The 16,494-nt window shown below is 49.1% G+C and overlaps 1 protein-coding gene across 2 annotated transcripts in view; it reads right to left on the bottom strand.

The window, feature by feature from the left end:
* LOC123352957 (Rab interacting lysosomal protein) overlaps positions 1 to 16,494 on the bottom strand; it is an 18,438-nt gene extending 1,944 nt beyond the window's left edge. The window contains exons 1-7 of one of the 2 annotated variants that reach the window (XM_044993582.1): positions 16,154 to 16,494; positions 15,703 to 15,826; positions 12,754 to 12,875; positions 12,252 to 12,440; positions 10,669 to 10,832; positions 9,713 to 9,835; positions 438 to 500 (exon numbers count right to left, since the gene is read on the bottom strand). In XM_044993582.1, coding sequence (XP_044849517.1) covers positions 438 to 500; positions 9,713 to 9,835; positions 10,669 to 10,832; positions 12,252 to 12,440; positions 12,754 to 12,875; positions 15,703 to 15,826; positions 16,154 to 16,444 — 1,076 coding nt within the window. In that variant the 5' untranslated portion in view covers positions 16,445 to 16,494. Of the gene's footprint in view, positions 1 to 437; positions 501 to 8,375; positions 9,599 to 9,712; positions 9,836 to 10,668; positions 10,833 to 12,251; positions 12,441 to 12,753; positions 12,876 to 15,702; positions 15,827 to 16,153 lie in introns of those variants that run through there. The other variant, XM_044993583.1, reaches the window with a different exon arrangement.

Genomic DNA, 16,494 nt, shown 5'->3' with positions numbered 1-16,494 from the left:
GAACTGAGCCGCAGCCAGGGGGTGAAGCTAGGGGGAGGGGAGAATTGGAGCCGCAGCTGGGCTAAGAATTGGGGGCCAGCAGCCAGATGCAGCTCTGCTCCTGGTCCCATCCCGGCCCCCAGCCTTGGCCCTGGGTGGGAACAGAGCCACTGCAGGGGCCAAGGTTAGGGGCAGGAGCAGAGCCGCAGCCAGGCCCCCATCTGGGTGTGGCGCCAGGTGCAGGGCACGGCTGGGGGCGGGGCCATAGCAGAGCTCGGGGGTGGGTGGGAGAGCACTCCCTCCCCACCCCCTGTGGGGGCTGGCACAGACCCACCATGCCCCTGGAAAGTCCCTGGAGGGGGCATGCCCCACACTTTGGGGACCTCTGCCATAACCACTAATTATTCCTCTAACCATACGAATATCTCCCCAAATCAGCACATCGGATGCAAACTTACAAGCTCTTGATTTTGGATTCACGTGGCTGAGAGTCCACACAATCTGCACTCTCATCTTCATCACTAGGGTGCAAAAGAGCAGAGAAATGGTGAGTCAGAAACCTCTGACCTGCTCACTTATGCTTGATACCGTATCAGTAGAAAAGAGACTGCCAGATCCCCCTACCCAAACCACAAATAATACGCATATGGGGGAGAGGAGGGCAACAGCCCTATCACACAAATCATCATGGGAATCCTGCCCAGCGCACAGGATACCCTCAGCCAGATTCAGCTCCAGAAAGGTTTGATTTCTGTAAGCTGTTCCCTAGATAACCCCATGACGTGTCCAGCATCGGACATTGCCTTGTGGATGCGGTGCAGAACTGAGGCCCTGACCATGTGTGCCCAGTGCAGATCCTAAGGCACTCTGCAAGAGTAAAGGTGTTGGATGTGATCCAGGATCCTGGCCAAGTTCAAAAGAACAATCACCTTCTGCCTCCTCCCTCCCACATGTTCAGCTGGACAAGGATTCTCCTTCATTTTCTTCTCTAAACAGGTGAACAGGGCTGCTATGTGGCTGTTAAATAGCTACTGCAGTCTCAGTATTTGAAAGAACTAGAGATCTCCTGGGTCCCACCCAGTCCATTTCTTGAAGCCAGGGCAGGATTGTTCCCTACAGTCTAGGGGCTCTAGCAACAGAGCTTCCACTGCCTCCCCTGAGGGACCATGCCATAGCCCAATACTTCTTATTGACCTGGAGGTTGTTCTTGCCATTAAGCCTATGTTTTTTGCTCTTTGTTATTTTTCTCCCCTGATTCCTAGTTACTCCACCTTCTACCACCCTAAATAATCCCCAGAAGTTCATCAGGGATGGGAAGAGTCAGGAACTGTTCTTTCCTTTTTGGAAGGACTGTGCTGTATTTGCTCGTCTCCAGGTGATTTCTCAAAATGAACAGTCAGCAGCACCATTGTTCCACTCTCGGCAATGGCTGCATGTCAGTGGTGGGTATAGATATTCTTTTCCAAGTTTTGTACAGAATCACAATTTACACTCAGCACAATTACGCAAAGCACTTTCAGACTCTTCAGTGTTCACATTGCTGTATAGATGGTCACAATGTTTTTATTTTTAAATATTTAAACACATGTAAGCAAATGAGCCAGACACACACACATTCCTCCCCAGAAGCTTAGACCAGGCACAGCTTTGCATTTTCAGCACATGGGCAGTTTGACTCTAGGGGGGCTGAGTTTCAAGGAGCTAAAATGGCCTTCCCATGATCCCTGTAAGTGGCTCACACCAGAGCAGACGCCAGTGTCCTCCCAGTCCCCAATCCTTTCTTCTAACCACTCCACACACACACACCAGCTTTCTACTAGCTGAGCCAGCTGAACAGGAGTGACTCCAAGGTCCAGTCCCTCACTACCTGGACTGTCCCGTGATGGCAAGTGAGGCACCAGCGCACCTCTTTCCTTGGTGAGCTTGAGAAATTCTGAAGAAATTTTCACCATTATTAGTGTGACACTAGCAGGCGAGATACCAGCTCTTGCCCAGGCTGCAGGCATTAGCTAAGGACTGACGACAACCTCATAACTGGAGACCAGACTAGGTCACCTATATGTTAGTTGTGCTCTAAATAGGGATTAGTTTTATAAGAATGTATTTAGTTTAGACTCTATTAAATGCTTGTATGTTGCTGCATGTATTAATCTCACTTATAATATCTATAGCCCCTGTTATAAGGTAGTATTTAATATGGGGGAGAGATTCTGTAACTGTAAAAATGTTTGCTCTGAAACTGTAGTCCCCTGCCTTTGTCCAGTCAGGAGAGAAACATTAGCAACTGTGAAATACTAGTTTGCCTCAGGAAGTGTTATCTCCAGCCCAACAAAAGAAGGTCCATAGCATAGACACCAGACAAACCATGGTGGATCATCAGAGGACAAAAGACTTTGTTGATTGTTCCCCAACATCCATGAAGGGGAGACACAAACTTCTCATCATGCTGAACTCTAGGGGACAGGAATAAAAATCCCTGAAAAGAAGAAACTGCGTCTATTGGCTGTTTGAACTCTGCAGGGCCAGAGACTCTAAACTGAAGCCAGAGATCCCCAGAGGCTGCCACCTGGGTCTGCCTTGAAAGACATTTTGAAAAGAGATCACTACAACTCTGTCACGTTTAGGATTTAGATGGTAACTCATCTGCATGTATAAATTTGCTTGTTTTAACCTGTAAATAACTCTCTCCCTTTTTTCTTGTTAATAAATCTTTAGATAGTTTATTACAGGATTGGCTATAGACCTTTGTCTTTGGGGTAGGATCAAGAGTACCAGTTAATCTAGGTAAACAACTGGTCTCTCAGGACTGGAAGCAACCTAAACATAGTGTGATTTTTGGTGTAAGTGACCATAAGTCCAGCTTGTCCGGATAGCAAGATTGACTGGAGAGGATAAGGGGACTTTCTGGGACTCCACAGTAAGACTTTTATAGTGATCCAGTTCACATTTGTTACTGGCTTGGTAAAATTGCACTATAGAACACATCACCAGTTTGAGGTGTCTGCCCTGATATAGGCACTCTCAGTCATGAACCATTCCAGACACCATGATATTTGGCACAGATTCTGCTTCCCTGACAGAGGGCCCTCTGTCTGCAATGATGAGAGCTGCTCTGTGCAGGATTCAATCACACAGTACTGAAAACGTCAGCAGCTCAACTGCACCAGGGCTCGCACTGCTACTAGCAGGGCCCAATACAGCATCACGGAGGTCCGTAGGAGTAGGAAAGGATAGCTATGTCAGATGGCTAGTGGTGGGCACCAATGTTGGGGTTCTCAGCAGCATCCACACCTGAAAATCCCACTCTCAGTGACTGTCTACACTGACAGCAAAGGTGCAGCATGACATACCTGTGTTACCTTTCATCTAGCTGGCACAGCTAACCCTGGCAGTGAAAAGGGGGTAGCATAGGCTTCAGCACTTACTAACCACCAGAGTAGAAGTGCGGTGAGGAGCCTGGGCACATACTCTGGTTGCTAGCTTACGCTATCACATCTTTGCTACTATTTAGACTGAAAGAGCTTGGCTTGTTTAGCCTAACCAAAAGAAGGCTGAGGGGAGATATGATTGCTCTCTATAAATATATCAGAGGGATAAATACCAGGGAGGGAGAGGAAGTATTTAAGCTTAGTACCAATGTGGACACAAGAACAAATGGATATAAACTGGCCATCCGGAGGTTTAGACTTGAAATTAGATGAAGGTTTCTAACCATCAGAGGAGTGAAGTTCTGGAACAGCCTTCCAAAGGGAGTAGTGGAGGCAAAAGACATATCCGGCCTCAAGACTAAGCTTGATAAGTTTGTGGAGGGGATGGCATAATGGGATAGCCTAATTTTGGCAATTAATTGGTCTTTAACTATTAATGGTAAATATGCCCAATGACTTGTGATGGGATCTTAGATGGGGTGTGATCTGAGTTACTACAGAGAATTCTTTCCTGGGTGCTGGCTGGTGAGTCTTGCCCACATGCTCAGGATTTAGCTGATTGCCATATTTGGGGTCGGGAAGAAATTTTCCTCCAGGGCAGATTGGCAGAGGCCCTGGGGGGTTTTCACCTCCCTTTGTAGCATGGGGCACAAGTCACTTGCTGGAAGATTCTCGGCACCTTGAAGTCTTCAAACCACAATTTGAGGACTTCAGTCGCTCAGACACAGGTTTGATACAGGAGTGGATGGGTGAGATTGTATGGCCTGCATTGTGCAGGTCAGACTAGATGATCATAATGGTCCCTTCTGACCTTAAAGTCTATGATTCTATGATTCTATTTAGAAAAGCTGGACGAGCACAAGTCCATGGGGCCGGATGCACTGCATCCGAGGGTGCTAAAGGAGTTGGCCGATGAGATTGCAGAGCCATTGGCCATTATCTTTGAAAAATCATGGCGATCGGGGGAGGTCCCGGATGACTGGAAAAAAGCTAATGTAGTGCCCATCTTTAAAAAAGGGAAGAAGGAAGATCCAGGGAACTACAGGCCAGTCAGTCTCACCTCAGTCCCTGGAAAAATCATGGAACAGGTCCTCAAGGAATCAATTCTGAACCACTTAAAGGAGGGGAAAGTGATCAGGAACAGTCAGCATGGATTCACCAAGGGCAAGTCATGCCTGACTAACCTAATTGCCTTCTATGATGAGATAACCGGCTCTGTGGATGAGGGGAAAGCAGTGGATGTGCTATTTCTGGACTTTAGCAAAGCCTTTGATACAGTCTCCCACAGTATTCTTGCCAGCAAGTTAAAGAAGTATGGGCTGGATGAATGGACGGTAAGGTGGACAGAAAACTGGCTAGATGGTCGGGCTCAACGGGTAGTGATCAATGGTTCCATGTCTAGTTGGCAGCCAGTATCAAGTGGAGTGCCCCAAGGGTCGGTGCTGGGGCCGGTTTTGTTCAATATCTTCATTAACGATCTGGAGGATGGTGTGGACTGCACCCTTAGCAAGTTTGCAGATGACACTAAACTGGGAGGAGTGGTTGATACGCTGGAGGGTAGGGATAGGATACAGAGGGACCTAGACAAATTAGAGGATTGGGCCAAAAGAAATATGATGAGGTTCAACAAGGACAAGTGCAGAGTCCTGCACTTAGGACGGAAGAATCCCATGCACTGCTACAGACTAGGGACCGAATGGCTGGGCAGCAGTTCTGCAGAAAAGGACCTAGGGGTTACGGTGGATGAAAAGCTGAATATGAGTCAACAGTGTGCTCTTGTTGCCAAGAAGGCTAATGGCATTTTGGGTTGTATAAGTAGGGGCATTTCCAGCAGACCGAGGGATGTGATCATTCCCCTCTATTCAGCACTGGTGAGGCCTCATTTGGAGTACTGTGTCCAGTTTTGGGCCCCACACTACAAGAAGGATGTGGATAAATTGGAGAGAGTCCAGCGGAGGGCAACAAAAATGATTAGGGGGCTGGAGCACATGACTTATGAGGAGAGGCTGAGGGAACTGAGATTGTTTAGCCTGCAGAAGAGAAGAATGAGGGGGGATTTGATAGCTGCTTTCAACTACCTGAAAGGGGGTTCCAAAGAGGATGGATCTAGACTGTTCTCAGTGGTAGAAGATGACAGAACAAGGAGTAATGATCTCAAGTTGCAGAGGGGGAGGTTTAGGTTGGACATTAGGAAAAACTTTTTCACTAGTAGGGTGGTGAAGAACTGGAATGGGTTACCTAGGGAGGTGGTGGAATCTCCTTCCTTAGAGGTTTTTAAGGTCAGGCTTGACAAAGCCCTGGCTGGGATGATTTAGTTGGGTTTGGTCCTGCTTTGAGCGGGGGGTTGGACTAGATGACCTCCTGAGGTCCCTTCCAACCCTGAGATTCTATGATTTTAACGCCTGTTAGCTAGATCAAAGCTGGGGCGGGGGAAAATTCCTATCTGTGTTACAATCACATCTTCACTGGCAGCATGGGGGTACCTTTAAGGGCTAAGTCTCCTTGCATTTCAGTGGGACAAGTGATCCATCCCCTGTCGCTCATTCCCAGCTTCTGGCAAACAGAGGCTAGGGACACCATCCCTGCCCATCCTGGCTAATAGCCATTGATGGACCTATTCTCCATGAACTTACCTAGTTCTTTTTTGAACCCTGTTATGGTCTTGACCTTCACAACATCCCCTGGCAAGGAGTTCCACAGGTTGACTGTGCGTTGTGTGAAGAAACATTCATTTTATTTGTTTTAAACCTGCTTATTAATTTCATTTGGTGACCCCTAGTTCTTGTGTTATGAGAAGTAGTAAACAACACTTCCTTATCTACTTTCTCTACACCAGTCATGATTTGATAGACTTCAATTATATCTCCCCTTAGCCATCTCTTTTCCAAGCTGAAATGTCCCAGTCTTATTAATCTCTCCTCATACAGAAGCCGTTCCATATCCCTAATCATTTTTGTTCCCCTTTTCCGAACCTTTTCCAATTCCAATATCTCTTTTTTGAGATGGGGCAACCACATCTGCACACAGTATTCAAGATGTGGGCGTACCATGGATTTATACAGAGGCAACATGATATTTTCTGTCCTATTATCTATCCCTTTAATTATTCCCAGCACTGTTTGCTTTTTTGACTGCTACTGCACAGTGAGTGGATGTTTCCAGAGAACTATCCACAATGACTCCAAAATCTCTTTCTTGAGTGGTAACAGCTAATTTAGACCCCATCATTTTATATGTATAGTTGGGATTATGCTTTCCAATGTGCATTACTTTGCATTTATCAACATTAAATTTCATTTGCTGGTTTGTTGCCCGATCACCCAGTTTTAAGAGATCCTTTTGTAGCTCTTCACAGTCTGCCTGGGTCTTAACTATCTTGAGTAATTTTGAAACATCTGCAAATTTTGCCACCTCACTGTTTACCCCTTTTTCTAATCATTTATGAATATGTTGAATAGGACTGGTCCCCATACAGAACCCTGGGGGACACCACCATTTACCTCTCTCCATTCTGAAAACTAACCATTTATTCCTACCCTATCTTTTAACCAGTTACCGCCCCATGAGAGAACTTTCCCTCTTATCTCATGACTGCTCACTTTGCTTAAGAGCCTTTGGTGAGGGCCCTTGTTAAAGGCTTTTTGAAAATCTAAGTACACTATATCCACTCGATCCCCCTTGTCCACATGTTTGTTGACCCCTCTCAAAGAATTCTAGTTGATTGGTGAGACATGATTTCCCTTTACTAAAACCATTTTGACTCTTCCTCAACAAATTCTGTTAATCTATGTCTGACAATATTGTTCTTTATTATGGTTTCAACCAGTTTGCCCGGTACTGAAGTCAGGCTTACAGGCCTGTAATTGCCAGGGTCACTTCTGGAGCCCTTTTTAAAAATTGGCATCACATTAGCTATCCTCTAGTCACCTGATACGGAAGCTGATTTAAATGATAGGTTACAGACTACAGTTAGTAGCTCTGCAATTTCATATTTGAGTTCATTCAGAACTCTTGGGTGAATACCATCTGGTCCTGGTGACTTATTGCTGTTTAATTTATCAATTTGTTCCAAAACCTCCTCTAATGATACCTCAATCTGGGACAGTTCCTCAGATCTGTCACCTAAAAAGAATGGCTCAGTTCAGTTCAGTCTGCAGGGGGTAGAAGGCTCCCTTTCCCGCACTGGCCATGATAACGCAGAGCCACAGAACAGAGAGGGAAGGGCTCCTTGCTAGTGGAGATAAGTGGGGCAGGGGTGCTGCTGACACCAAGACCAGGCCTTGGCAGGAGGAAGATTAGCTCACACACTGCAGAGCACAGCTTCATGATCAGCATAGGCAGGGACAGACTGCATCACGCAGCCCTGCTCATGGGACAGTCCGGTCAGGGCTTGCTCATGACAATGATCATAGCGGTAGGGGCAACTGTGGATGCTAACTTGATGGGTAACAATCCCATTCAAAAAGTAACAGCTCTAGTCACAGGCAGAGCCAGGAGCTAGCCAAATCCCAGAGGCTGCAGAGATTAGGAACCAGCAGCCTGCCATACTCAGCCAGGACACAGGCTTTGGAGTCTATACTAGGTTTGTTAGGGCAGGTCAATAGTCCAGCTGCTGCTCTAGAGAGGCTATTAGGGACACAGCTATGCTACGGGGGGAGGGATAGCTCAGTGGTTTGAGCATTGGCCTGGTAAACCCAGGGTTGTGAGTTCAATCCTTGAGGGGGCCACTTAGATATCTGGGGCAAAATCAGTACTTGGTCCTGCTAGTAAAGGCAAGGGGCTGGACTTGATGACCTTTCAGGCTCCTTGCCAGTTCTAGGAGATAGAGGGTATATTTCTATTTATTTAACCCTAGACCATTGTTAGCCCTCATTGGGCTCTGGGGGTAGCTACTGCTTCCCTGTTTATTAAAGGATAAGATTCCAACACTACAGGGGTGGCTAAGCAGGCTGCAGGGAAGGGCATGCAGCCAGAAAAACTATTTCTTTCGTGCTTTGCCAGACACTTGGCAGAGCCAAACCCACACTGTGTACCCAGTCACTAGGGGACTCTCCCTTTAGACCTGCATTAGGAAAAGCCACACTCATCCTACAGTACCCCATGGTGAGTCTTCAGCAGGAAAATGTGTTAACTTGCATTGAGAACACATGAGGTAAATTGTACCAAAGAGGAGGCAGCTTGTAGTTTTCACATGAGTGCAGATGTTGATTTAAAGCCTACAGGGGAGTCAGGGGTTGACCTTGACCTATTAATTCAATGAGCACTATAAGCTGCTTTGTCTTTGCTAGGATTTCACCTGTTAACTGGAGCTAGAACACACTTTCTCCTGGTGAAGAGAAGGCCTTCGCCTATACAACCTCAGAGGCCTAACATGTAGGTTCTAGTGCCCCATGACAAATGTTTGTTCTATGGCACAGATAAGGCTATAGGTAAGTCTCTGCTTCCTTACATCTGGTCACCCCTACAGGGAGTCTAGTCTCCATGGGCACTATAATGCTTCTTTCCATCACGTGCAGTTATGTTAGGATGTTGGCTCCTCCCTTCCCCTCTGTGGTTCTCCCCCCCAAGCCAAGAGTCACCCCTCTGCAGAAGAGGGTAAGGGAACAGCAGTTATCAAAGCCCTATAGGAAAGCTAGGCCATTTCAGATCTTTATTCAAGACAGTTTAAAAACCACTGAGCTGCACTCCACACACATCCCAGCCAGTCTGTTCTGGGGTGATGAGGACGCAGCCTGCAGAGCATGAAGCTAGAGTTTTGGACAGTTTACAACAGGTGCTCATGAGTCACCCTACTTGCAGGAGTGGGTGCTACTCCTGTGAATCCTGCAGACCCTCCCTGGAACATCCCAGCTGCCATCTTCAATACCACACCGCAGGACAGCTTCTGACAGCATCATGCAGGACCCTGCTCATTGGCCAGTCCTTCCCAGAACTTCTGGCTGCCCCAGCCTCATACCCCCTTCACCAGACTCCACTGGAGCAACGAGCAGTGTCCAACAGCCCAGCAGGCTGCATACGACCCAGTGACAAAGAAACATACTGAGTGCCCTGTGATTAGGAGTTTTGGGGCCCGGGCATGGTGATACGAGGGGCTCCTGTGTCATTCAGCAACGCTCCTCCTTGAGTCCCAGCTGGCGCGCGAGGCAGGTACTGGAGGCCCTTCCCAGGCAGAGGCAGTTCTCTCCTTCTTTCTGAGCAGCAGGAGAGATGTTGTACCATAGCCACCAGTGTCCATCCAGTTGTGGAATGAGCAGGAGCTACCCCAGCCCGAGCACCCAGGCCCCTGCAGCCAGCTGCAGACTCACCTGCTCGCTGGCTCCTCCACAGTCCCCAACATCTTGGCTCGGATTTTTTTCTGCTGTTTTTTGATGGTGGATTTCATGGCATCCAGCAGGAAGCTTGGGATTCGCTCATCATTCAGCAGCTCCCTGGGGAAACAAACCAGCCAGTGCACAGAAGGTCTGGGAGACACTCAGCTCCACAACCTCCTGGGAGCAGGCAAGGAACATCCCACAGCTAGAGTGACCTCTCCAGGACTCTCAGTCTTCAGCAGAGACAGGAGCAGTCACCCCTCCCCTGAGAGTACCTCAATCCTGGCACAGAGGAATTCGATCCCAGACAGGTCATCCTGTAGGCCTCTCAGCCCAGGCAGGAAAAGATCACTGGCAGGGTGAGATGAGAGACTAGCACATCCCCCATCCCTGGGGAGCAAGGGGCAGCAGGGCAAGGTTGTAAGAACTCCAGTCAGAGACCTTAACCTAGACCATCTACAGCCACACAATTCACCATGGGTTGGGAGTGGGGCATGTGAATCCACCTCGAGGGTGCCCAACTTGCTGGGTGAAGCAGAAGGGAAGGGTCAATCCCTCCACTCCCCCAGGGCCCTGTGTCTAGTTGCTCACAGTTAAAACCATCTCAAGGCTGTCCAGCACTCAAATGCCAGTGCTGCAGATCAGAATCTTAGTAGATCTGGATGACACAGATGCAGCCTACCAGGGCCAAGGGACCTTCCCTTTCTGCTGCGGGGGTCTTTTGTTCTTTCTTGAAGTGAATGTGGTTCTGGTCACCCATGAAAATGCTTCCCCATTCCCTATAATCAGGCTGCTCTAGGTATGCTGAATGGTGCCCTGTCCCATGCTCTGTGGTCCTGCAACATCCATAGAGGTGCTCGCTGTCTGTGGAGACTTCCCTATAGCCAGCGCCATGCCCCACAACCTCCAGTCTGATGCAGGGCTGTGGGCATGCCTGCTGCAATGCTCACCGTTGGTAATAGGCCAGCTCCTCCTGCACTAAGAAAAGACTGGTCTTGAGCTCATTCCGCTCCTGCAGGATTTGCTTCAACTCTTCTTTAGAGAAGCAGCTTGGAGCAGAGTTCCTCCCCCAGTCTTGGTGCTGCAGCTCCTCCACAGGTGCTGCTGCTCCATCCTAGGGATGGAAAGAGTGAAAAGCTGAGCAGACCCTGGGAAGACAGGTAAGTCAGTGCAAAGGCCCTGGCAGACCCTCTTGCTACGAACAGGGTACAAGCCAGGTGAGGAAGCTTGCTTAAGATGCCACAGGATCCAGGGGAGATGCCATTGCTGACCAGAGTCAGGTGCAGGTGGGGGAGCACATGCAAGACAGTCTCCTTCCCCTTGTGATCACTGATTAGCTATAGAACTAACATATAGCTAGACTTCATTAGCTAGCTAGATAACAAATCTGGGCTCTAGGATATTTTAAAGCTAAGGGTGTTTGGTTTTCCAGCACCTATCTAAAACATAGAGAATCTCTGGTTGCGAAGAGGTCTCATGTATATCACACACAGCCATCAGGGTTTTCTTGAAAACTCCCTCTCTGCACCCTCTCCTTCACAAATACACACTGACAGCTTGAGATAGAGCAGATGCTGCTCTGGCCAGCACAGCTTTCCAGAGGTCAAGAGGATTCTTGTCCATTTCTCTGTATCGGAGGGTCTCAAGGATAAAGTTTACATAGAGGCAGTGATGTGCACAACCACACAGCAATGCCATTCATGTGCGAGCCATCTCATAAGGACACTGGATTCAATTATTTACTATTTACGTCCATTTGAAGATAATGAAATCCAGTGGTGTATGGGGAGAGCAGAGGGGAGTTCACCTTACTCTGCTGCATCACAAGCCTGTCCCAATAAGGCCCCACTCCCTCTCCTAAGAGGCAGGAAAGGTGACAATTAAGTCCAAGGCAAAATTCTAATGAGAAGCTATTAATAGGGAAATTGGTTAGCTCATAGAGGGCTAAATATTAACTCTAGGAAACCATTTCTACAACAAAGTTTAGACATGGTCTGCGAATCCCAAGATGACCACTGATGCTTCTTAAAGATAGGTGTGTTTGTTTCCCTCCAGCACCCTAGGATATCATCAGATGTTAATGCTTTTTCAGTTTCTCCAGAATTCTTGGGTATGAGCCATCTGGGCCTGGTGACCGGTCCTTAACTGTATGAATTTGTTCCAGTAGTTCTTCAGATACATAGGTCTCTTATAGCGCCTCTACTTTATTACCTGAAAAGAATAGGTCTGAGGCAGATATCTTGCCAGCATCCTCTGTGGTGGGGACTAAAGCAAACAAGTCACTTTATCACTGCAATATCGTTACTTTCCTTAATGCCTCCTTTTACTCTTTGCTAAAGCAGCAGACTCACTGATTCTCTCACAGGCTTCCTGACACCAACATCAGTCTCTCGCTAAGCCCTGATGTTTAGAGACTTAGAGCCCATGCAATGACCCATTAGTGATTTACTGCAGCTTCATGCAGTGGCTAAGAGTTTATTCTGCACTAGAGATTCCCAGTAGAAAGGATATTGCAGGGCTCTGACTCACTCACCAGATTGAGCCTGGGGGATGCTCCAGATGCAGCCCTGGTCAGTCTGTCAATTTCCCTCCGATTTTCCAGCACCATGGTCTCCAAATCCTCCTTCTTCTCCAGAGCACTCTTGAGCTGAACCTGGACCACAGCCAGTTTATGACGCAAGTCCTCATTCATGGACATGAAACGATTTAACTGCTCCTGCAGCTGAGAAACCAGATACAGGCAAGTGAGAGACAGCTGTGCATACAGCTCCAGGCTCTGCTCTCGCACAGGGACACACAAGTGTGTGCAAGGCCACGGGCCATTCCCAGGAAAGGCAGAGAGGTATGGGCACATATAGGTGCTCAGATACTACATTGCTGAGGATGGTATAAGAATCTATATAAAAAACAATCTGCTCTTATAGCAAACACTCTGGCATATATTACAGGGAGACAATGGTGCATGCAAGAACAGATCACATAGCATGGCACTCCCTCACAGCACTGGAATAAGCCACAGGCACCCTGCCTCTTACCGCCTCTGTGTCATGGTTCTTGCAGACTATCTCATGGGCTTGGGCCCGAATCTCATCCCTCTGCTTGTCCACCACCTCCTTCAAACGCAGCATCACTTCTCTCTCTTTCCGTAAGGTGCTGTCTAAAACCCAAACACCAAGAGAAAAGGCATCAGTTGCAGCTCTGCCCTCCTGCTGAGCTCCATGCTCACAGACATGGCTACTCTAGAGAGTTTCACAGAACCCCCCTCCTGCACCATTGCCAACACTGTCTCAGCTGCATTGATGTTTGCAATGCTGGGAGCTCCAGAGTAAATGTGCTCCTGCCTCCCACAGCCATTTTATGTAGCACATGCTAGACAGGCTGCCAATAGGGTTAGATGACAAATTTCTGAGAATGGCTGCTGCAGCCAGAGCCATCCACACTGGGGCTCCCAATGTGGCTAACCCTAGTGAGCCTGAGCCAGGGCTAGCTACCAGGGAGTCTGCAAGGTCCTCTACTGAAAGTGAGGCCATAGCATCTGCTACTGGAGTAACTCACAGATTAAGGCCAGATGAGACCATTATAGTAATTTGGTCCCCCCCACATACACACACCACATAACACAGGCCAAAGCATTGTAACCACTCTCCCCTCATCTCTTCCCTATGAAGGAGCCAGACTGCCCCACACATCATCACCCAATGGAGGCAGAAGTCACTTTGTAATTTTCTCAAGCACCAGTGAAAGATGGCAGCTGAACTGTGACCACAGCCTCAGCAACTCCTTCCTCTCCCCCTTCGGGAGCTGACATTGCCCAGTTAAATAACCAACTTACAGAATCTAGAGATCACAGAGACTCTCAGATCACTCACCCCCAGGGTATACACCTTCTTGGTATTATCCAAATATTTCCCCCTTTATTTCCTCCCATTGCTCCTTGTACTACCCTCACACAGCACCCTGAAGGCCTCCTCCCTGGTGTGCCCCCATGTTACATGGATCTAACTCCCAATGGGCCCTTCTAGTCCCCAGCCACTTATTTGGTCCTCTCCTAGCTTCTTCTTCTCTCACCCACTGAATCTTTCTTACACTGGGGTACTCAGCAGAGAACATGCCCTTCCACACTCCACCTGGAGGTGCAGAGCAGGACCATCCCCTCCCTCCTCCATGACAGGCCAGTCAACACTACACTCACCATTCTCCTGCCATGTCACATTGCCAACTCCTTCCTGACCCTAACCAGGCAGGTAGACAGCAGGGACTGACATCACTGAGGCCTCCTGCTAATTTATGTTAAAGTCTGCCAACCGTGCATGCAGCCAGCCCATATAACAACACCTCCTCCTCACAGTTACCATTGTCCTCACTGTTTCTTTAAACACTTATTACTTCTTTCTTTAAGCTGTAAGCTCTTTGGAGCAGGAACCATCTCTTACTATTGATTCAGGCATAGTGGGGTCTTAATCCAATTAGCTCCCACCACCTCTGTGACTCCAATTTCAAGTGCATTGCAGTAGAGAAGCAGGCCCTCTGCTAAGTGATGCTAGTTGCTGCTTCCTTACTCTATTTCTTCTTTTTACTTACAATTTTAAGAGTTGGTTAGTTTAGATTCTGACTTACTCATCAATAACTAGACTCCCTGGTCACATGAAGGGTGGCTTTAACAAAGGAAATACAGTCAACCACCAACACTGAAAGATGCAACTGAAACAAACAACCTAGAAGGGACAAGTGTAAAATTCCCAAACAGTAGCTGAAGCTTTCTTGGGCAAGGGACAATAGTCCAAGAGTATATTCAGTGCAATACAGTGATGGGTGCTCTGGAGCTACCCATGATAGAGGGACACTCATTCTGAGCTTAACATGTCTGATCCTAAGGGTATGTCTACACTGTGAAGTTGTCAACAAAACTTTTGTCTTTCACAGGTACGGGGGGGGGGGGAGCCCCCCCATGAAAGACAAAAGTTTTGCCAACGCAAGTGGCAGTGTGAATGCGGCTCCTGATGACAAAGAGAACACTGATCGCGGGGCTGGAAGTATTTTGTTGGCAAAAGTGCTGACAAAGTACCGACAAAGAGCATTTACATACAACGACTTTTAGCGACAAGGCTGTCCACACAGCCTTGTCACTAAAGGCTGTCCACACAGCCTTGTCACTAAAGGCTGTGTGGTGTAGACAAGCCCTAAAGGAGGATTTGACATGAACTACCTTTTCCCTAATTTAGGTAAAGTAGCTCCAACCTCTGACTAGAAACCACTTCCCCAAAGCGCAGGCAGAACAGCTCTTGAAACAAGACATGAAAGGGACAAGTTGGGGTGTGTTTTAAAATACAAGTTTTACATTTGTAAAAGACAGCCAGATTCACACAACCGCCTCCCTGAATAACTTAAGGGGAAGAATGTCTTGTGGTTGAGGCAGCAGCTGGGACTCTGCAGACTTAGGTTCTGCTCCCAAGTTCTGCTATATGCTTTCTGTGCAATGACAACTTCAGGGTAAGTAAAAGGTGTGTTTAGTAGGAGATCCTACAACCCATGCACCACTGCTAGCACCTCTGGGAGCCCTAATATAGGCAAGGCTTCTAGTTAAACTTACTAGAAACTTCCATGCCCTGCCTAGTTCAGAACTCCCCAGTGCTAACACCTGTGCAACTGAACAAGGGGTATTTTCCCTAAGGTCCCTAGTATAGACAGCATTACTCTGTACCTCAGTTCTCCACCCATGAAGTGGACCACCACCACCCTGCCTCCAAGGCACTATGCAGACCCATTCAGAGTTTGCAGTTGCTCAGAAATCAGAGTAAAGCCTTTACACAAATATAACCAGAGAATCCCAGAGAATGCAGCCGCCTCTGTGAGCCAGGGCACTAACTTGATTTCTGTAAGCAACATATGCGTTCGGATAACTACAGCTTCACCACCACAGAAGAAACGTCACTGCTGCTGGGGGTCAGTGCAGCTCTCCACCCTCCTTCCCCAGGGACACCCACCTTCCTGGGACTGGCTTTCTGCAAGCTGTGCCAGGAGCTTTTGGTTTTCTTCCTCCAGCTGGGCCAACTGGTTCTGGAGAACATGCTCTTTCCTCTGAGCTTCAGACAACTTCTGCTCCAGATCCTGACGGGCAGACCCAGAGAGATCAGCTCCCGCGCTATGCCTTCACTGACGGGGGCAGCGGCGGGGATCATACATGGGGCGTACGGCTCCCACGGGCCACGGCCAGGCTGCTGTGGGGGTGCCGCTGCCAGCCGAGTTCTGGGCAGCAGCCCCCACAGGAGCCAGAGGGCTTGGGGGGAAGCCAGGCTCTGCTCGCCTGGAGAGCAGCCATTGCCGGGGGCTGGGGACGGGTCACTCGGGGGCAGCCGGGACCCTGGGCCCCAGCCAGTCTGGCCGCTCTCGGTCCGGTGACTGACGCTGCCGAGCGCGCCGCTCGCTCGCGCTCACCTCAGCCCCGGGGGCCGCCGCGTCCTCCCGCCGCCGCTCCCCGCGCAGGCTCTGCAGCGTCCGCAGCAGCGTCTCTGCCGGGTCGCGGCAGCTGGACTCGGCCCCAGCCGGGCCCGCCAGCGCCTCCAGCAACTCCAGCAGCCGCACCACCTGCGGCACCAGCCCGGCCACCGCCTCCGGCCCGAAGCGCCCCGAGAGCCGCTGGAGCTCGGCCCCCAGCGCCCCGGCCATGCGGTACACGTGCTCCGGGGCCAGGCAGCCGGCTGGCGTCCGCCACAGCGGCTCCTCCATCGCCCTGCGGCCGCCCCGGCCTCCGGCCGCCTTAAAGCCGCGGAGTCTGC

The sequence above is a fragment of the Mauremys mutica genome, chromosome 19, assembly GCF_020497125.1.
Source record: "Mauremys mutica isolate MM-2020 ecotype Southern chromosome 19, ASM2049712v1, whole genome shotgun sequence".
Lineage (NCBI taxonomy): Eukaryota > Metazoa > Chordata > Testudines > Geoemydidae > Mauremys > Mauremys mutica.
The sequence above is the reverse complement of the archived record's forward strand: the minus strand, read 5'-3'. Positions and strand labels throughout refer to the sequence as shown.